The 23,352-nt window shown below is 40.9% G+C and overlaps 1 protein-coding gene across 8 annotated transcripts in view; it reads left to right on the top strand.

The window, feature by feature from the left end:
* sh3pxd2aa (SH3 and PX domains 2Aa) overlaps positions 1-23,352 on the top strand; it is a 143,140-nt gene that overhangs the window by 33,623 nt on the left and 86,165 nt on the right. For all 8 annotated transcript variants that reach the window (XM_077524146.1, XM_077524149.1, XM_077524145.1 and 5 more), the window contains 2 exons: positions 16,691-16,766; positions 17,797-17,873. In XM_077524146.1, the coding sequence (XP_077380272.1) occupies positions 16,691-16,766; positions 17,797-17,873 (153 nt within the window). The remainder of the gene's footprint in view (positions 1-16,690; positions 16,767-17,796; positions 17,874-23,352) is intronic.

Below are 23,352 nucleotides of genomic sequence, written 5' to 3'. Positions count from 1 at the left end.
AACCTTTGCGTGCCGGTCGCAAAATCACGATCACAATATTTCATGCATCGTGGTTCATGTGAAATTGTAAATATATTTCTGTGTTGACGTAAAATGCAAAACGAAATCTTATGTTGCATTTGATGGGCTGTATGGGGTATATGCCACAGAAGAGGCGGGACTGATTTGCACAAGAATTTGTTTCCAGTTCCTGTTGTGACGTAATTGGCCGCGTCCCAAAACTAACGACACGACCTTAGACACCTGAACGCGCAATGGGGTATATGCCAATGGACTTCCGGTGGAAAAAGTCAATCAGAGAAAAAAAAAGGTAAAAATGAAAAAAGTGAATAAATATAAGCATATGCGTAAAACAACCACTTATACTCAGTGTTGTTGTGTCCCGTTGTGTGACGCTATCGCTAGATATAATGGCATACTTATTATTTATTTGTTTTTATTTCCCTCCGACGCGGAGACACAACGTCGGTGGCTTGTCGCCATCCGCTGGGAGCAGTTTGCCATTACACACCACATTTGCGTGTATCGTCGGCATTTTTTGAAAGAGGATATACTGGAGGCCACGTCAGAGAAAGGTCGGCGTTCGTTGACAAGAGCCATCCCTGTGTTGTTCGAATGGAACACACATATAGCTTAAATCCTTTGTCTTTTTTTGAAGCTGGCGTGGATGAATGTGCTTTTATGAATACGACTTACGTCCGACAAAGCAAGGTGAGGTAAATCGAGCAGAGAACGAGTGAAAAATAAAGCCATTTTGCTTAGATAGTGGCAACCAGAAACTGCAGTGTACTACAGTTTCTGGTTGTACAGACAATGTACAGACTCCAGTAAATCGTCTTTCAAAAAATGCCGACTACACACGCAAGTGTGGCGTGTAATGGCAAACTGCTCCCAGCGGATGGTGACAAGCCACCGACGCTGTCTCCGCGTCGGAGGGAAAAAAAAAACAAAAAAGTATGTATGCCATTATATCTAGCGGTAGCGTCACACAACGGGACACAACAACGCTGAGTATGGAAGTGGTTGTTTTATGCATATGCTTATATTTATTCACTTTTTTCATTTTTACCTTTTTTTTTTTTTTTTTTCTCTGATTGACTTTTTCCACCAGAAGTCCATTGGCATATGCCACATTGCGCGTTCAGGTGTATAAGGTCATGTCGTTAGTTTTGGGACGCGGCCAATTACGTCACAACAGGAACCGGAAACAAACTTGTGCAAAATCAGTCCCGCCTCTTCCGTGGCATATACCCCATTTTGCGACGTCATCACATCATGCAACGGCAATTCATATTTTGACTCAATAACAGTTGACTTCGCGAGACTTCGCTGTTCGAAATGTTATGGTAGAAGCGCACACGCTGCGAGTGTGCAAGCTTGGACAATTTAATTGATCCTGTCGCCATCCTGGCACACGCTTGGTGGAATGGATAACAACGGGGCTGTGTGGTGTTGTGCCACAGTGTAGTGTGGTGCTGTACCGTTATGGGCTAATGGAAAAACGGCAAGAACCACCGCGGAGATTGTTCTGAAAAGCTGTTCCATTGTAAATGTTCGGCCTAAAAAAAAAAAAGAAGTCAAATCGAAACTGACATTTTCGGCATTGAACTGGACTAATGGGAAATTATTTTTAACTCACTGCACTGCGCTATCACACACCATACTTCCCACTCGTAAAATGTTATTGCAGAATGGTTGAATGAATGAATGCTTTAACGTGATAAGTTATATTCTTATTGGAACTATTATTGTTATTGAAACGTGGAATTTGTATATGTTGCATGTAAAAAATGACAGCGAGTCAGTTGAATTTACAGAATACATGCAGGTCATGGCGCATGGTCAGGGTTAGGGTGTTCAGTACCACTTTTTTCCCTGACCGATACGCAACTTTTGAGTAGTCACCGCTACTGATACCAAATGCCGATAACCACTATTAAATAAAATTCCCCACCCAAAAATGACAGATTATAAAAAAGACCTATATATCCCAATATATTATCGTTCCTAAAAATTGCATGAAATTAATGTCAACTTTGTATTCATATCATTCCTAATTTCTAGTCCCTGATTGGAAAATGGCTGCAGGAGGTATCGGTCACTGCTGCGAGTACCGATACCTTAAAATAAAACTGGTATTAGCACCGATACTGATTCCTGGTATAAGCTGTCACCCATCATAGTCAGGATAATACCGCCTCTCTTTGAGCCAGGAAAAACCCTGTGCTTTTCATTTATGCTAATTTTCCCATCCTCACTTCTGACACGGCCCCTGCGCTTGTGAATGAAGGAAGCCTTACCAAAGAGATGTGATTCACTGACAGTGGAGACAGTATAGAAATCATGGAGCATGACATTTTCCTGAGACTTGTAAATATCATTAAAATGTCTGAAAAATATAAAACACACTTGAAATTTGAAAAGGCCACCTAACATCGAAGGATAACATGTTTTTTTTTTGTTTTTTTGTTTTTTAATTCTGCTGATTTTCCTTTATTTTGCCGTTGCTGTGAGTCAAAATGCACTATGCAGGTTTGTTTGGTTTGGGAGCGCTGTGGGCTGACTCACCTACAGGCCACTTTTTGGCACCAGCAATGGATGACTATCTTGTCCACTCTCACCACAACTTGCGACTTGAGTTGCTCAATAACTTCACACAAGTTCCTGTAAACAACAAGGTCCATTGTTTCTTTCATGTGTGTGAATTCTCCCTTGCTGTGGAACGGGCTGAGTTTGACATAGACTGACATATCAATCAACCAATGGGTGAATAGAGCAGAGCCTTTCTGTTTATTGATTGGCATTTAATTCTATTCATGTATTTATTTTTGTATTTATTGCCACAATGACTGTTATATTTATCTTTTGTTTTTGAATCGTTTTTTATTTTTGTATTCATTTTTAGTTGTACAGTGAGTCCTCAAGTTACGTCGGCATTACGTTCCTACGCTAGTGATGTAACCCGAATTTCGACTCAAGTAGAATTTTCCCATTAAAGTCAATATATACATCAAAATGATTTCCAGAAAAAAATCTAAAATACATAAAAAAAATAAATAAAAAATGCTGTACTTCTGTCCGACTGAAGCCCAATTCTTTGCCGATGTTCGTTGGTGTCTCTCCTTTATGTGGTCTTTTTATGATGTCTAGCTTCGTTTCCATGGTAATTGCTTTTCTTTTGGCTGGACCATAGAAGGTGTAGCTTTCTTCTTTGGGGCCATGATGTGGAAAAAAAAGAGAGTGAAAAAGCCAAAGATACTCCCACAAGTGCACAAGCGCTAGCACTAACTAAGGGCTTAATAGTGAACGAGGGGAAACACTGCGGGCGATATGGCGGATGAGGAGTCAAAATGGTGGATGTGGCCAAAATGGCGGACCGGGCGCATTAGGCATATATTTATTTATGTTAGGCATATATTTATTTATGTTGACAGATATTTTTTTTTGTTTTTATTTCCATGTATATTTATTTTTGTATTTAATTTTGGAATTATATATTTTATATCTGTTTGTTTTTATTTTATTTTATTTTATTTTATTTTTAATGTTGGCAATCATTTTTGGTCCTCCATAGCTGGCAGTCCATGGTGTAGGCTCCCATTTTCCCACAGCTGGGAGAGACTCCATTTTCTCTGGGACTTTGAACAGGAATAACGAGCAGAAAATTGGTTGATGTATAAATGGATTATCTGAAGACTAGTTTTGATACAGAAAAAAAAAAACATATTCAGTAACAAATACAGATTACACTGCTACGTGCGTACGTGTGTCACTGTGTATAAGATCTTACTGCAGATGCGTTTTTTTTATCTTGGGCAAACTGCCCCTCTGACTTCCACTCAATGTCTCACATGTCTTTGATTAATTTAAATGTGAAAGCTTCAAATCGAAAATCCTTTTAAAGGAAGCATTTTTCCCTCCGCAAGATTCTTAGACAGGCGTCCACTTAAATAAGAGAATATGTGAAGATGTCATTAAACAACACATTAAGAAGTTGTGTTGCCGTTTTATTTCTTTCCTTTTCCACAACCATATGGTTTCAAATACCATCTGCTGGTTTTAACCTGAGCTGGAATCAGCCCCGAGGGGGAAACAGGATCCAATTGGATGACTGATCTTTTCCAGTTGAAGCCTGTCCCCAGATTCCATATGTCACAAAGTGCTCTACAGCCTTGGATTGTTGTCAACAAGTGAGGGGTTAAGGACAGGCATAACTTGCAGCAACTGTTGTCTTTTGAAATGATGGAAATCCAGAATCACCAGGTGGGGCGTAACACCCTTCAATATTGACATCTCTACAACAGAGCTCATATTTTTAGATGACGCCAACCACTGAGAACCTCCCACAAGAAAGATATTATGCAGTTCATTATTTTGTATCATAACAAAATTACCCCACTAGATTTGAATGAACTCCTACAGTCACACCTTGCTGACATTCTAGGGTTACAAGGTAATTGTGTATTATCATTGTTGAGTATTGTGTCTATTTTGTCATTTCCCATGCAGTATTGATAATTGGCATGGCAATCAGCAAGTTCCACTATATTGACCATTTCACAACTGTGCATGTGCAGTAATTGACTGCGCTATAAAATGTTACACATGGTTAGAAATGATACTGTCCAAAGCACAACATTGTTTGAAGTGCAACGAAACAAGGACTCATTCTGTACTGTAGCTAATCAGTATGATTAGAAGAAAGAGACATAGCACAAATGCCCAGAAGTGATTATCCTATCAATTAATCCAAAAATTACGCATGTTGTCTGTCTGTCTGTCTGTCTGTCTGTCTATCTAGCGCTAGCTAGCTAGCTAGCTAGCAAGACGCGACAGCCTCACGCTCCGACATTGTAATTTTAATCAGCAGCGAACGACGAGTGTACGTCCAAATGGACACGAAGATGTATGATGTTACGGATTACGTCATCACGTCAATTTCGCGATATTTAAAATTTTTAGCACCCCAAAAAAATACACCGGAAATATCGTAGAAAGTATCATATGGAACACCCCTACTGCTCAGCACTTATAGTGATGAGACACAGACAGGAAGTTATGCTAAGTAGGGGGTGGAGGCTTGTTTGTGGATGTTGGTGTTGTGGGTGGCTGGGTGAGGAGTGCTGGGGTTAGGCGGGGACTGGGTTGTTGTCTGTGGCGGGTGTTGGTAGGGGGCAGTGGGGTCGTGGGGGGAGTGGTGTGGTGCCATGTGGGCCTGCTGTGCCCCGTTCTGCAGGAGGTTGGGATAGGGGCACCGGCCGTGTCGAGTGTGAGGTGGGGGTGTGTGCCCTGGTGCTGCCGTGGCCTGAGGAGCCCTGGGGTGCTGCGCTTGCCTTGCTGAGGTTGACAGCTCCCCTTTTGGTGGAGGTTCTCATGCTTGCCAAATCCACCACACCAGCATCTACTCAAACTTAAACAGGATTTGCTTCTCCCACTGGTCACTGAATCAGTGGAGGCTGGTGTTTGTGGAAATCACTCTGCTTCATCTATCCTGCCTTCCTTCCGTTCGTCTCTCCTCTGGTCTCTTGAGGTCCCAAAGATATGTTGGAATTCCGATATATCTGGTGTTGGTGAAAGATTCTGGTTTTGTAACTCTGTGGGTGGTAGGTGGTGTCTGGTTGATTCTTGATTACACTTTGTTTCATTTTTCTTTTCTTTGATCCTTCCTTTGGTCTCCTGACAACTTCAGGACTCTGGCGGGACTCTGAAGTATTCGGTTAAGGTGAAGGGTATGGGATTTATAGCAGGTTTCAGATTAGTTAAAACACGCACAAACACGCACGCACGCAAAAAAAAAAAAAAGAGCGATGATGATGATGATGAGGATGATGATGATTATGACGTTGACTCGGGAAGGCATCTGAGCTGTCAGAAGAAAATAAAAAGGACGTTATGCTAAGCTAAGTTGGCTGTAGAGCTTGGGCTGCACGATATTGGAAAAAACGTGATATGTAATATAGTTGTTTAATATTGCAATATCGATATTATTATATAATATTATATTTAACGTACCTAAAGAAATCACATTTTTATCATCAAAAGAGAGAATGTTTTTTTCATGTGGAAAAATAAGCAAACTCAATGTATTCTTAGTTAACTAATTGTAATTACCCTAGATAATGTTGAACTATTGGATGGTGATGCCCATTTAAGTTTGTCTGACTTCAAACTTGTCAAATTCAGATAAAAACCAACAATTCCATATGAAACTTATTGCATGTCTTTACAACATGCATATTGCATGGGCCAGCATTGTGATATCTTGTATGTATGTATACATATGTGTGTGTGTATATATATATATATATATATATATATATATATTAGTGCTGTCAAAGTTAAAGCGTTAACTAATTAATTAATCACAAAAAATTATCGCATTAATCATTGTTTTACCACAGATTAATCACACTATTAATTTTGACCGCAGATGATCCTTTTTAGCCGACAGTGGATGGTTAAATTAAAGGTAGCTGTTGGAGTTTGAGCAATAAACATAACTACCGGTACATACATTAAAGTAAAGCATTTAATAAATGTTTACATATGCCGTAGGTCATTTTTTCCCATTTTAAATTATGCAAATAATTGATTAGAAAAAGCAGGATGAGTGTGTGCAGTGGATATAAATTTTTGAAGACGACATTAAATGTCGAAAAAATTAACACATAACAGGTGCGCTTTAGCGGGCAAAATATGTTGGGAATAAAAAGCTTTTTTAAGTCAGTGATTAATCATGATTAATCAAAATTCTAAGATGTGATTAATCTGATTTTATATATATATATATATATATATATATATATATATATATATATATATATATATATATATATTAGGGGTGTGAATTGCCTCGTACCTGACGATTCGATCCGTATCACGATTCATAGGTCACTATTCGATTCAATACCGATTAATCCCGATATGAATTTACAAGTTGATTGTTAGGATTTTTTTTTACTCAATTTAGAAAATACTATTCAGTAAATTTGTACATGTGCACTGTAAGATTTGTATGAAAATTTATTATTTATTGATCTCAAACTTCAGTGTTATAACCGTGAGCCACTGTATTTAACAAACAGGTTGTAACCTTTTTCATGTTAGAACAGCATTGAAATAAAATATTTAGGCTTAATGTTCCTTTAATATAACATTTTTCCATGCTTAAGATGTGAAAGTTAGACGTTTTGTTGAATATTTTTTCATCAAAAATGGATGTTAAAAAAATCGATTCGGCTGCCGATTGAATCGATTCGAGAATTGCGTGCTGTAGTATTGCGATATATTGCCGAATCGATTTTTTTTAACACCCCTAATATATATATATATATATATATATATATATATATATATATATATATATATATATATATATATATATATATATATATATATATATATATATTACCCATACCTACTGGAGAGGCGTTAATGCGCACAAAACAGTCATGATAATTTAGTGGAAGATGCTTGGACCTTGTAAAGTAGTGATAGCACGTACACATGCTGTGATGAAGTTTGTTCAGTGTTATTTCACTTAATAGCTGTGTTGTTGTTGTTCTAAATTTCTTCCAGCTCTGCTTTGAAGTAGTAAAAAAATAAAAATAAAAATAAAAAAACAAAACATGTTTTTCTCCCTTTTCATGCTAAAGCAACCACAAACACGAAAGTGGCCAAACATTAGTTATAGTTAATACAGGTTCATCACACAAATCAAATACTGCACTGCTGGACATATAGTAATGCATGTGCGGAAAATGTGTGCTTTTTATAGCCTTTCTATATTTTTGTCCCGGTTAATTAAAGCTTTCCTTTTAATGATGCAATGTTGGTTCTGATTAAAGAGTTTGATAGTGTGGTGAACAACTTGGTTTATCATTAACTGTGTCTGCGTATTGTATATACTAAGAGCCAGAGAAATAACTTCCTTATGCCATGTCCCGCCTATCGAGAATGGGTGTGTGGCTGCTGTCGTTTTGAATGACTGAAAATCACATGGGTGCCCATGTCATGCTGATCATGAGTTGTTCCAGTTTGTTTGAACACTTGTGTGTTTATTTCTATTCTCTTTGCCCCGCTACCGCTAAGCCCGGGGTAAACCCTTGTGATCACATGACCAGCAGCAGGAAGTCAAGGGATCAATCTGCTGCCCAAGGAGTGTGCGGCATCCCTGAGTTGATGCCAACAGACTTTCACAGCTCCTTATATGGCTGCTCTATTCTTAGCGCATGTGCATGGGATGAACAAGGAGCTGCTGTTTGTCTCACTCTTAGAAGAGTCCAGCACTTGTACTCAGATTTCACTGTACAACACAGTTTACTTTAGTATACATACTACATTAAGGTATGCTATGCTATATTTTTAGAATAAGATCATATATAATCATCAGATGAATGTGTTGGAACAGTGAATACTGGTTATTTAGATCATTTTGAGAGGAATGTTTTGATAATTGACAAATGTTATATTTTTATTTAATTTTGATTGCCAATTAATTTTGAAAGCAAGTATTTGGTCTGATTGTTTAATGTGTCCTCACCCAGGATCACCATAAATGACAAGGAGCTCATTGTTTTATGGGGTATTAATGTCAAGACCAATTAAAAACTCTTGTTTGTGCTTGATTTGATTATTCCAGCACTTGACTCCTAATGACTGAGAGATTATTAGCGAATGCACACATACATGCAAACTAACAACCCCCCAAAAAAAACATGACATCATTGTGCTAGCTAACTCTGCTGTCTCTCTGATAAGAGATAAAAGAGCTGTGTGTTTTTTGTTTTTTTTACACACCTGACTCCCAACATTTCTATCAGTGGTCCAGAGCTCTGCGGCATCCTCCAATCACGTCGCTTCACAACTGTTCCTCACACGCTCACTGTGCTGGTTACCAAGGAGACAGTGAAGTTAGGTTCTTAGAAGTAGAGAAATGATTTGGCAGGAGTGTGCCTTTTTTTGTCATCAGATTTTGGGTTGCTGATGGGGATAATAAATCACCATCTGTACTCGTGCTTTTGGTAATGAAGCACTCCTGGTGTGTTTGCTGTGAAGTCAAAACTTTGTGGCTGTGTGAGTTAAGGGGCTGTCCTATCAGCTTGTGACCTGATCTAAATAGTCCCACCTGTTCTTTTCCATGACCCTGGATGGATGCACTGATTCCTCTTCTTGCCAGAAATGTGTCGACTGTAATGAGATACTGTGTAGAGCGCAATCTTGAACCTGTTAGCTGTGACTATTTTTTAATAATTAGCTACAAATTTCACATCAGAGAGGAAGGGAGAAAGTAGTGTGTCACTGAGTGAGATGTTATGCATTCGGGAAATAAGAGGTTGATTAATGTGGTTGATATGAGCTGATGTGGTCCAACAGCTAACTTGTCAAACCTCATAAGGAATAAGAGCATAAGCAACACATGACAGAGAAAATCAAAACACCTGCCTGCCAGCATTCCCATCAAACCTACTGTATACAGTATGATCTGGAGATGATGCAAGTTAACAGCTCATTCAGTAGTATTCGTCCTATTCGTCAGTGTCGAGGCTCCATTGTCTCCTTGGTACCTTTGGTAGTGATAGTCTGCAGAGAGTTGTGATACGTGTGTTGATACTTGTACCAACACAATAAGTGTCATCAGCACATCATTAATGATGTCCATACCTCTTATTGTTGAAGTAAAACAATAAAAAAAAGAGAGGCTGGTTGGAATAATGAGAAGAAGGGATGTATCGATATTGGCAATATCGTGATATTGTGATATTGAAATTGCCTCAATATTGTCGTCGTCATGTTCACAATATTTAAAAGGAATACATCTGTTAAAACCCCTCCGTGAGTCATTACCTTATCGTGGTGGGAGGGTTTGCGTGTCCCAATGATCCTAGGAGCTATGTTGTCTGGGGCTTTATGCCCCTGGCAGGGTCACCCATGGCAATCAGGTCTTAGGTGAGGGGCCAGACAAAACATGGCTCAATGACCTTTTATGATGACAAATATTGGATCACGGTTTCCCTTGCCCGGGCGCGGGTCACCGGGGCCCCCCTCTGGAGCCAGGCCTGGAGGCAGGGCTCGAGGGTCCCCCTTCCTATGGGCTCACCACCTGTAGGAGGGGCCAAAGATGTCGGGTGCATAGAGAGCTGGGTGGTGGCCAAAGACGTGAACTGTGGCGGTCTGATCCCTGGCTACAGAAGCTAGCTCTTGGGACATGGAATGTAACCTCTCCGGCAGGGAAGGAGCCCGAGCTGGTGTGTGAGGCAGAGAAATTCCGACTAGATATAGTTGGACTCTCCTCCACACACGGCTTGGGCTCTGGTACCAATCCTCTCGAGAGGGGTTGGACTCTATTCCACTCTGGAGTTGCACACGGTGAGAGGCGCAGAGCAGGTGTGGGCATACTTATTGCCCCCCGGCTTGGCACCTGTACGTTGGGGTTCACCCTGGTAGACGAGAGGGTAGCCTCCCTCCGCCTTCGGGTGGGGGGACGGGTCCTGACTGTTGTTTGTGCATATGCACCAAACAGCAGTTCAGAGTAGCCACCCTTTTTGGAGTCCTTGGAGGGTGTGCTGGAGAGCGGTCCCCCTGGGGACTCCCTCATCCTGTTGGGGGACTTCAACGCTCACGTGGGCAATGACAGTGAGACCTGGATGGGAGTGATAGGGAGGAACTGCCCCCCTGATCGGAACCCGAGCGGTGTTCTATTATTGGACTTTTGTGCTCGTCACGGATTGTCCATAACGAACACCATGTTCAAACATAAGGGTGTCCGTATGTGCACTTGGCACCAGGACACACTAGGCCGCAGTTCGATGATTGACTTTGTAGTCGTGTCATCGGATTTGCGGCCGCATGTTTTGGACTCGGGTGAAGAGAGGGGCGGAGCTGTCAACTGATCACTACCTGGTGGTGTGTTGGCTCCGGTGGTGGGGGAAGATGCCGGTCCGACCTGGCAGACCCAAACGTATTGTGAGGGTTTGCTGGGAACGTCTGGCGGAATCTCCTGTCAGAAAGAGTTTCAATGCCCACCTCCGGCAGGTGGACACCAGCGGTAAGGGATGCCGTCAAGCTGAAGAAGGAGTCCTATCGGGCCTTTTTGGCCTGTGGGACTCCGGAGGCAGCTGACAGGTACCGGCTGGCCAAGCGGAACGCGGCTTCGGAGGTTGCTGAGGCAAAAACTTGGACATGGGAGGAGTTCGGTGAGGCCATGGAAAATGACTTCCGCACGGCTTCGAGGAAATTCTGGTCTACCATCCGGCGTCTCAGGAGAGGAAAGCAGTGCACCATTAACACTGTGTATAGTGGCGATGGGGTGCTGCTGACCTCGACTCGGGACGTTGTGAATCGGTGGGGAGAATACTTTGGAGACCTCCTCAATTCCACCGACACGTCTTCCTTTGAGGAAGCAGAGTCTGGGGACTCTGAGGTGGGCTCTCCTATCTCTGGGGTCGAAGTCACTGAGGTGGTTGGAAAGCTCCTCAGTGGCAGGGCCCCAGGGTTGGATGAGATCCGCCCGGAGTTCCTAAAGACTCTGGATGTTGTGGGGCTGTCATGGTTGACACGCCTCTACAACATCACGTGGACATCGGGGACAGTGCCTCTGGATTGGCAGACCGGGGTGGTGGTCCCCCTTTTTAAGAAGGGGGACCGAAGGGTGTGTTCCAACTACAGAGGGATCACACTCCTCAGCCTCCCTGGTAAGGTCTATTCAGGGGTGCTGGAGAGGAGGGTCCGTCGGGAAGTCGAATCTCGGATTCAGGAGGAACAGTGTGGTTTTCGTCCTGGCCGTGGAACAGTGAACCAGTTCTACACCCTCAGCAGGATCCATGAGGGTGCGTGGGAGTTCGCCCAACCAGTCCACATGTGTTTTGTGGATTTGGAGAAGGCGCTCGACCGTGTCCCTCGGGGAGTCCTGTGGGGGGTGCTTTGGGAGTACGGGGTACCGGGCCCCCTGATACAGGCTGTTCGGTCCCTGTACAACCGGTGCCAGAGTTTGGTCCGCATATCCGGCAGTAAGTCGGATTCGTTTCCAGTGAGGGTTGGACTCCGCCAAGGTTGCCCTTTGTCACCGATTCTGTTCATAACTTTTATGGACAGAATTTCTAGGCGCAGCCGAGGCGTTGAGGGGGTCTGGTTTGGTGGCCTCAGCATTGCATCTCTGCTCTTTGCAGATGATGTGGTGCTGTTGGCTTCATCCAGCCGGGATCTCCAACTCTCACTGGAGCGGTTCGCAGCCGAGTGTGAAGCGGTTGGGATGAAGATCAGCACCTCCAAATCCGAGACCATGGTCCTCAGTCGGAAAAGGGTGGCGTGTCCTCTCCGGGTCGGGGATGAGATCCTGCCCCAAGTGGAGGAGTTCAAGTATCTTGGGGTCTTGTTCACGAGTGAGGGTAGGATGGAGCGAGAGATTGACAGGTGGATCGGTGCAGCGTCTGCAGTGATGCGGACTCTGTATCGGTCCGTTGTGGTGAAGAAAGAGCTGAGCCAAAAGGCAAAGCTCTCGATTTACCGGTCGATCTACGTTCCGACCCTCACCTATGGTCACGAGCTGTGGGTCGTGACTAGAGGTGGGAATCTTGGGGCACCTCACGATTCGATTGCGATTACGATTCAGAGGCTACGATTCGATTATAAAACGATTATTGATTCCCCCCCAGGCAGCAGAAAAAAAACAATGTATTTTGGTGCTTTTAATGTTTCGTACATTAGTTACAAAAATAGTACAAAAGTCCTCTCAGGCCTAAATAAACTACTATTTCAGTATCAAGTTAACAGGTCAAAACAGTAAATAAAATACTCAAGTCCTCATTCTGTAACAACAGCTTTTAAGTATATTCAGTCTTCAACAGAATAAAACATAGCATTGAGCAAAAATATATTATTTTTATCCACTCAAAAGTGCACTGAGGTATAAATGAAAGACAATGTGAACTACTACTTCAATACAAATGCCTAAAAAAAAAGAAAAAAAAAAGTGCTTTCCTGCTTTTTAAGTTGTGTAAAGATGAACATGTAAACATTAAAGTTTCTCAGAGGTACAAAAAAAAAAAAAAACTCAAGTGCTTTTCTGCTTTTTAACTTGTGTAAACATGAACGTGTAAACATTAATGGGATCGTTCGGGTTTTTTAACATGAATCTCAATTTGATCCTCACCTCCCGTGTGTGCGATCAGCACTGACTTCGGCGTTGGACGAGAGGAAAAGCTGGCTGGGGTCTCGGAAATAAAGCGTTTTTCTTCTAAAAACTTTTTGTTTTCAAAAGCGTGATACATTTCCACCACAATACTCTTTTCTGAATAAAGTCAGACGCCATTACCGCCAGCCACTACTTTTCTGTTCGTTCGTTCGTATCACTGCGCGGCGCCCTGTAGAACGCTAACCGACGCACTGCAGCCAGCTAGCTGATACTTCCGCCTGAAGTTGTTTGCCTTTTCGGAGCAGGTCTGATCTCACGAAGAGGTGGGTTGGTCAGCTCGGCCATGCTTGTTGTTGTTTTGAGTCTCGAGGCGGGTCCGTCCCAAAAGCGTCCCGAAGACCGCGCGCGCTACTACGTTTCAGTTCCGCGTACTTTTCGCTCCGGTTCACTTTAGTTTCGCTTCCCTTGGCATATTTATATAATCGGAATTTGGACGTTTGTGAATCGTTCTCGATTGTTCCACGGCCGAATCGTGAATAATCTAAGAATCGGAAATTTTGCACACCTCTAGTCGTGACCGAAAGAACAAGATCCCGGATACAAGCGGCCAAAATGAGTTTCCTCCGCAGGGTGTCCGGGCTCTCCCTTAGAGATAGGGTGAGAAGCTTGGTCATCCGGGAGGGACTCAGTCGAGCCGCTGCTCCTCCGCGTTGAGAGGAGCCAACTGAGGTGGCTCGGGCATCTGGTTCAGATGCCTCGTGGACACCTCCCTGGGGAGGTGTTCCGGGCATGTCCCACCGGCGGGAGGCCCCGGGGACGACCCAGGACACGCTGGAGAGACTATGTCTCTCGGGTGGCCTGGGAACGCCTTGGAATCCCGCCGGTGGAGCTGGTTGAAGTGGCTGGGGAGAGGGAAGTCTGGGTTTCCCTCCTAAAGCTGCTGCCCCCGCGACCCAACCTCGGATAAGCGGAAGAAGATGGATGGGTGGATGGACATCTGTTAAAAAAAAGTCAGGTTGATTTCCATTTGTGCAGTTCTAGCATCCTCTAGTGGCTATTTTATTAGTGCAATTTAATTTTCATTAGGGATGTTTTGGCCTTCTATGTTTAAAATCTATGCTAATTGTCAGATGAAGGGGAATCTAATTTGCTTGTGAAGCCATCAATGAGTTATTGCATTAGCAAGTAAGAGCCTCACTTTTATTTGAGATTGTAGATGGTTTATATGCATTGCTGTTATGAACAAAAGCACAATATTGTGTTTTTTTTTAGTATGAGCTCTTTTTTTTTTTTACAATATTGTGATCTTTTTTAAATATAAGTATTTAAGTATCGTGATGTTTGGATATCGTTACATCCCTACTACTAATCTCAGACACAGAAGTGAGTTTAAAAAGCTGTCACAGTTTTCAATGTGTTTTGTGCTAAAGTCAGCATCAGCTACAGATCAGCGTGAGGAAATGAAGGGCAGGTTCTTCATATGTGCAATGGACAAGAATACAAGATGTTGCAAGCCTTGTTCAAACAATAGATCCACTTTCACATTTTGAATGATTATAAAATACAGTAAGAAGCATGTGCTCTCCACATCCATTTTTTAAAAGACTCATTATTTACCCTCTGTTTTGCTTCTGTTTTTTTTCTTTTACTGTCTCACTAATCATGCCTCAGTTGATTGATTTATCTGACGGGCGAATATGTGTAAACACAATAAGGCCCGACTCGCTCATTTGCACCCACTGACCTCTACGGCATCTTTTTTTGTCCCTCGTCACTTGCCATTTTTTGTCTTTCTCACTTAACGACCAACGTCAGCAATTCTCACACCATGTTTGTGTCGCTGAGCATTTTCTTTCAATGACAGCTTGTTTAACTCCCACAAACTTCTGGTACTTCTCCCTTGGCCAACACTCCTCTGATTACGTGGAGGAACACACACATGGAATTCAAATGAATGTGTGTGTTCCACAATTAAATAAGAGGTAATGTCCCTTTTGTCAAGGTTATTTAATGGTAAACGCAAATGAAGTAATTGTACATAGGATGAAATAAATGATGCACAGTAACAGTTAAGGGCTGTAGTCAAGACCACACCAACCGAGACCCAGACATTATCGAGACTAGAGACTATCGAGACAGAGACCGAAACAGAGGCGTATGCTGTTCGGGTCAGGGGTCAGCGGCGAATTACATAATGAAATCATTATTTTATTATTCTTGAGACTTGAAGCCCAACCCTAGATATTTGTCTATTGACTTACAGCTCTGTAGGCTGCTGCTCACATGACCAAAACACGGCACATGGCAACCATGGCGGCAGCTCGTCTGTGCTATGGCATGCCGCACAAAGTGAAGTGGAGGTTATCTGATAATAGTTTGGCCTTATGTTTTGGATCAGACTGGATCAAATAAAAAAAAATCCGAGTTTTTGGATACGGATTGGTCCCACAATCCCACTATGTCCCACAGTTCATCATTATTACTCAGTTGTGTTGTCAGCTTGGCAGTTTAGATATGTTTTGAAAATGATCTTTGTTTGAGTTATTTTATGCTCACTGGTCACGATCCTTCATGTAAAGCAGGGGTGTCAAACTCGTATTAGCTCAGCATGGAGGAAAATATTACTCAGTGGGCCGAATCGGTAAGATAACGGTATATAACTTAAAAACAATTGCCGTCAATTATACGCAGATTTCTTAGATTTTTGGGCCAGTCCTAAATTATGGAGCTCAACTATAAATCTATTGTTTAAAAAAATAACACGAATGCAAATGAAACGCGGCAGCACTTTGCCTGTATGAGTTCCGGACGTGTTATATCTACCTGTTTTGCATATATATAGTTCCCAGAATGCATTGTGTGGTGCAGTTAATGAAATTATAATGGCGTTAATCCTTGTCATATGTATTTGTATTTGTGTTACCAGTAATTGAATTTGTGTCGTATTTAACATGTTTATGTTGGTCTATGATTTAAAAAAAAAAAAAGTTTTTTTTTTTTTTTCTTGCAGAAATGGTAGTTATTACACAAACGGCCAGCAGGTGGCAGAAGAGCGGAGATCAACCAGGGCTAAATTACTTGCAATTTTAAATAGATTTGTGAAAACTGATGAAACTTAGCTATCTTCTAATGCTAATTGCCACAAAATGGAAACAGATAGAAACATACTTTTTTTTTTCCTGATGAAAGAAGGGAATTTAATCTTTCTTTTGGTAGGTTACGTGCTTTTATAGCAATAGAACACAATATTCTCTGGGCCTTGCAAAATCAGTGAAAATCCAGTAAAACAGCCAGGAGCAAACGGGATTGCTTCTGTGAAAATGGCTGGGAGCGAATGAGTTAATTGGTCCGACATTATGATGATTTTTTTTTTTTTTTTTTACTTTACAAAGATCAGGCCCGCAAAGGGGTTTAATCCGGCCCGCAGGCCGTATGTTTGACACCCCTGATGTAAAGGCATTGAACTTAGGTCTAGTTTGCACCAGTTTTTGCAGAACCTGATTATCTATCACGACCAAAAAGAGCTTTTGACCAAAATGTGTGTTTTCTTTTTCCTAGATGCAGATACTTGACAAGTTTCCAATTGAGGGCGGCCAAAAAGACCCAAAGAAGAGGATTATCCCCTTTCTCCCAGGTAATAGCCTGCTCTCTCAACAGACTCCCAAATTAATAATGTATGCGCAGTGCGTCAATGTGAGCCAGGCACTGATGCCGGTTTGCTCTGCACATGTGTACGTACGAATTACTGCTGACAAGATGCGGCCCATGACTTGATAATCTCCCATGTGTTTGTAGCCCTACATCATCTTTTTGAGGCTCGCTTACCAAACGTTTGGTTATGCATGCATGGGTTGTTTAATCACATGGATTGGTGTGTCTGTGTACACATCCTTGCATTGATCCAACGCATGCCACACATGCTTGTCTCTTCTGTTATAAGTCACCGCCTGACATTCAGGCTCATGCTAACCCACTTGAGAGTAGCAGTGATCAATAGTGCTGTGTCGTGGGCAGAAAAGTTCAGTGGCTCTGCTAATCACACTGATGTATTGCGTCGCGTGCATCTTGAATACTACTGCTGTAAGATCATCATGTTGGTTTCTTTACCTCTCAGCGAATTAAAATGATTGCGCCTATGTGTTTTGATTAATGCTCTTTTTAATGCCTGCAGTCAAGACTTGATCCCAGCATTGACTAAATTCTTTCCATCTCCCCTCAAACTCTCCTCCTCCTTCAAGAGATTCTCTCTCTTTATAAATAAAACCAACAACCTCTTGAACTCAGGCATGACAGCAAATACAGTGACACCAATGTGAGCATAATCATGACATGATTTAGATCTATTATACAGCATTTGGACAAATTAGTTCCAGAGCACAAACTGTGGCCATCACTGAATCTTTATGGTGTTTAACTTAACATTGTGTTTACGTGGAACGGAATCTTGCTGTGACCATGGCGGCTCACAGCCAACCCTTGCTGACATCTCCTGGTGGGCCTGAGTATTACATGCAATTCAAAACGTCCACGCAGCCAAACCTGATTTTTTCATTTGCTGTCTTTTTTTTTTTTTTTTTCAAGCAAGTGATTGTGTTAGTGTTTCTCTAAACGTTTCTCTTTCCTTGGTTAAAATGCTGACCTTTGCCAAACATGCTCTCGTGCAGGTAAAATTCTCTTCCGAAGGAGTCATGTGCGAGACGTGGCCATGAAACGACTGCGCTTCATTGACGACTACTGCAGGGTAAAGAAACCTTATTGTAAACATCCTTCACTTCCCCATCTAACTCTGGGGAGTATCAACAGCCTGTGTGAGGTCAAAGTTCATGGCCCTGTTGTCCTTTCACATGCTTCAGACATAGGATATGTGGTTTGGACACAGTTATTAGTCATGGGATTCGAACAGCAAGTAATATTAAGTTGTGAGGTTACACTGAACTTTTACATTTGATGTTGTGCTGGGATCTTGAAGTGTAAGATTCATTTATGTAAACAACTGTTCAAATGTACATGTTTAAAACATTTACACTGGATTTTCATTGTGGGTCCAACTGCCCAGGTCAGATTTAATGCATCGATCCTCTTTTTTTTTTTCTTTTTTTTTTTTTTCTTTTTTTTTTTCTTTTTTTTTTAACCTTCTATTAACAAGTGACACTTATCCAATATGGCTGTGTTTACACTGACAGAACAAATGAAAAAACTCCACAAGTCAAGAACAGAAGTAATCAATAAAGCATGAATGATACTAATACTAATTTCCATACCAATTATTTGGCCTTGGCTGACTATGTCCATCCATTTTCTTAACCGCTTATTCCTCACAAGGGTTGCAGGGGTGCTGGATCCTATCCCAGCCGGCTTCGGGCAGTAGGCGGGGGACACCCTGAACTGGTTGCCAGCCAGTCGCAGTGGCTGACTATATTTAATCAGTATCTTTTGCTGTAGTTAAAGCTACACTTACACAATATCTCCGGCGGCCACGATAGACTCGTTTCAAGTCAATCAGGGCAAGTGATTGCCATGAACGCCCAGTGAGAGTTTTAAAGTGTCAAAACGTTTACCAAAATACAGTCATGTTGAAGATCATTTTTGACAAGAAATTTTAATTTAGTTTTATAGTCTTTTGACTAAACTTAAGTAAAGTTGTAGTCATCTTTTGGTATTTTAATTTTAATGCAATTTTAGTTGACAAAATAAATAGCGATTTTAGTCGACTAAATTGACAGTTTAGTTGATATTTTCAACTTTCATGCAGAAAATTATAACACACCTATTTGTAAACTAGTTTAACACGCAAGATACATTTAACACAACAGTGTCTTTAGTAAACTTTGTTACAAGCATGTTGAACTGACAATATGTTGTCCTAATTAATGATAAAAAAAAAGTGCATACAGTGGTATGAAAAAGTATCTGAACCTTTTGGAATTTCTCACATTTCTGCATAAAATCACCATCAAATGTGATCTGATCTTTGTCAAAATCACACAGATGAAACAACAGTGTCTGCTTTAACTAAAATCACCCAAACATTTATAGGTTTTCAGATTTTAATGAGAATAGCATGCAAACACTGACAGAACGGGGAGGAATAAGGAACTGAACCATCACATTTAATATTTTGTGACCCCCTCTGGCAGCAATAACTTCAACCATACGCTTCTTGTAGCTGCAGATCAGTCTGGCACTTCAATCAGGACTAATCTTGGCCCATTCTTCTTTACAAAACTGCAGTAGTTCAGTCAGATTCCTGGGATGTCTGGCATGAGTCGCTGTCTTGTGGTCATGCTACAGCATTTCAATGGGGTTCAAGTCTGGACTTTGACTTGGCCACTCCAGAACGTGTATTTTGTTCTTCTGAAACCATTCTGAAGTTGATTTACTTCTGTGTTTTTGGATCATTGTCTTGTTGCAGCATCCATCCTCTTTTTAGCTTCAACTGTCTGACAGACGGCCTCAGGTTTTCCTGCAAAACATCCTGATAAACTTTTGAATTCATTTTTGCATTAATGATGAGTTGTCCAGGCCCTGAGGCAGGTTTCATCTGTCCACAAAATATTTTACCAAAACTTCTGTGGAGTGTCCAAGTGCCTTTTTGTGAACATTAACGAGCAACAATGTTTTTTTTAGACAAGTGGCTTGCTCTGTGGAGTACTCCCATGAACACCAGTCTTGGCCAATGTTTTACATTTGTTGATGCGTGCACAGAGATATTGGACTGTGCCAGTGATTTCTGTAAGTCTTTAGCAGACACTCTAGGGTTCTTTTTTACCTCTCTGAGTAGTCTGCGCTGAACTCTTGGCGTCATCTTTGGTGGACGGCCACTCCTTGGGAGAGAAGCAACAGTGGCAAACTCTCCATTTGTAGACAACTTCTCTGACTGTCGATTGATGAACATCCAGACTTTTAGAGATGGTTTTGTATTCTTTGCCAGCTTTATACAAACCAACAATTCTTGATCGCAGGTATTCAGACAGCTCTTTTGAGCGAACCATGGTTAACCATGTTAATTGGGCTCTCCGAATTGTCCCTAGGTGTGCGTGTGAGTGTGGATGGTTGTTCGTCTCTGTGTGCCCTGCGGTTGGTTGGCAACCAGTCCAGGGTGTCCCCCGCCTACTGCCCAGTGCCAGCTGAGATAGGCGCCAGCAGCCCCGGGACCCTTGTGAGGAATAAGCGGTTAAGAAAATGGATGGATGGATGGATATATACATACATACATACATACATACACATATATATGTATATATATATATATATATATATATATATATATATATATATATATATAACTAACTCTCACTAACTACTACGATATTTTATGTTTCGCCAGCGACATTGTTCAGACGCTGTGAACGACATCGGAAGTTGATGCACACAATGATTGCTTAAATTCAGGGTTTTGTGAAAAAGGTCTATGCCTCTCACATTACCAGTCAAATTGGCCAGTAAATACTTTTTCGTCACTGTGTTGTTTTTGTTTTCATTTGTCGTTGACAAAATTGTCAGTCAATTTTAGTTATTATCATCATCTTAATTAATGGCTGCTATTTTAGTTTTTGTTTCATTTTCATCTAAAAAAAAATGTGATGAAAAATACAGTATGACAAAAAATTTTCATCAAAGAAATTATCACTTTTGCAAATGAGAAACCTCAGTAAAATGGTGTGAAGGCAACTAAACCTGCCTGTGCCTAATCAAGACGTATCAAGCAGACAGTATTTATTTCCCGATGTTACACACTTGCCGCCTACAAGTTTTCTCAAGACAAACCATGTCTTTCATGTACCTACAAACACTGTGGCATACCTAATCATAAAGCTTCCAAAAGTTTTTTTTTTTTTTTTTCTGCATGTTTTGGAACAAGATTTGCAGTTTCTCCCCAACTTTGCCGTTGAGCCCGGTAGTGGAACTTGATTCGACTCTGCAGGCTCCAAAGCATAAAAACTTCACATGAAAAGTGTGAGCACTTCATCAGAACGTGGCGGGCTGGGAAGAAACGTACCGGCATCTGTAATGCGGCCTTGGAGATGCAACTCCCGGCAGACCGTCACAGAAACCATGACAGACTGTGAGAAAACAAGAGCGAGACTTGAATAGGGAGAAAAAAAAAAATGTCCACAGCCCCACAGTGCATGATGTTTCGGGCAAACTGCCATGGTCACTGGTATCAGAGCATATCTTGCTGCCATAACGCATTTCTAAATTGTGTCACTTGAGAGCAGAAAATCAGAATTGTGTCACTTGAATAATACAGTGTAAATCCAGCCTTGGGATTGGAAACGGAGATCTTCAGATCAGAATCAGGATTCTTCCAGATGTGGTTACAAATCCGAAAACGTGAGCACAGATCATTTATATGATACTGACAACATAGGCAGCTACTATTGATGCCCCAAATATTCTTAATATAATACAGTATATTAATATTCATAATCTTCCCTTACTTGACTTGACTTAATCAAAATAAAGGAATTCCGATTATTGTCATTTTCATCGAGAAAAGAAATGTCTCCTCACTGAGTAAGGGGGGAAAAAAATCATATGTCCCTCTTTATTCCATCAATTAATCTGTTGATTATTTTGTTGATTAATTGGATTAAAGACGTTTTAATTGCGGTTCAGAAACATGACATGATTTCAAAGTGACATAAATTTTGATTCCGTTTCTGGCTTGGTTTGTAACATGCAAGGAAATGGGCAAAAATGTTGATCATTGTTTTCCAATGCAAAAACAAGCAAATGCTTTGTTTTGATTTTGCTTTCATAGAAAATCGGATAACATTTACAAGTGAGAACCTGAAATTTGAAGCATTTGTACAATTTTAAATCAAAAAGGCATCCAAACAATTAATCGATTAGCAAAAGTAATTATTGATAAAATTGAAAAGTCAGATGCATTTCAAATAAAAACAGTCCTCTGCTCAAGTTTAACATTATACGTTACATCCTTACTCATACCCAAATAACCTTAAGCACTGTTATGTTTACAGTTGCTATAGTTTTTTATTTTATTTTTTATTTTTTTATCCACCCTGTACTGGCGTGTGGCACTGTTTACGTCCTACATCCTGTTGACGAAGCAAACAGAGAGGAAGAGTAATTAGCCAGTGTTCTCAAAGCATCTGCTCTCTGGAGATTGTGGGATGCTGAGTCCATCCAGCCTTTGCTACACACTGAGATACTCACTCTTCAATCAAAACCACAAGGCGCTTTCAATAAAATAGCACACTATGACTGTAATAGGAATGTGGCTCAGATTTCAACAAAAACTGACATTCTGCATACAGTGTATATGTTGATTACCTTAGCTTTAATGTACAACAATGTATGCATGTCCTGTGTCTCTGTTGGAAGCGCCACACCATTAAATATGGATGTGAAATATGATCTCCTATTGTGGTTTGGCTTTGCCAGTGAACATACAGAAAGATATCAGTGGAAAATGAGTAAGTTGATTATGAACAAAGTTTTGTTTTGTTTTTTTTCTTCTAGAAAGCTTTTCACATTTGATTGAACTATCTTTCAGGGGAACTAAACCCAAGATGTCAAAACTTGTGGGTACATTTATTTGGCTTTATAAAATCAGGATTGTTGGGACCGATAATTGAGTTTAAACAAAAGATATTAAGTTTGCCATGCTCCAAGGTAGGAAAGGAAAAATAAGTTAACTAAGAATCATCAATTTGTTAACAAATGATCAGTGCTTGATCTTTATCAACAATGTAGCTGCTTTCAAAACATACTGTACATACATTTTCAACTACCTTTTCAAAAATGATTTCAATAAAGAACCTGCTGCTTTGAGCCCCAACTGCATGGTAGTATTAAGTGAAGTAGGATGCTAACATTGTATAATAGTCATATTAATAATGTGCATGAGATCGTTATTTGTTTAACAAAGATCAATTACACAACTTTAAAACTGTAAGGGAAATCGGTCCAATTAATTATTAAATCAATAATTGTTAATTATTAAATTAATAATCAATTGGCTCATTAATTGAAGGAGACTCAAACTTAATATTTAAATTAAGTTGAGCTTGCCTGCGGAGCACCACATCTCTTTTTGATAATTTTATCAGGATAACAGATGAGAACCTCGTTGAATCAGTCATTAAAATGAAGGTTGTGCCCTTACTACAATTTTGTGAGTTCTTTGTTCAGCTTAGAGGTCACTATAAATTGTTGAAACACACACACAGTAAACCAGGGGTTGAGTTTTG

The sequence above is a fragment of the Festucalex cinctus genome, chromosome 6, assembly GCF_051991245.1.
Source record: "Festucalex cinctus isolate MCC-2025b chromosome 6, RoL_Fcin_1.0, whole genome shotgun sequence".
Lineage (NCBI taxonomy): Eukaryota > Metazoa > Chordata > Actinopteri > Syngnathiformes > Syngnathidae > Festucalex > Festucalex cinctus.
Note: the sequence above shows the minus strand (reverse complement) of the source record. Positions and strands in the feature narration are given on the sequence as shown.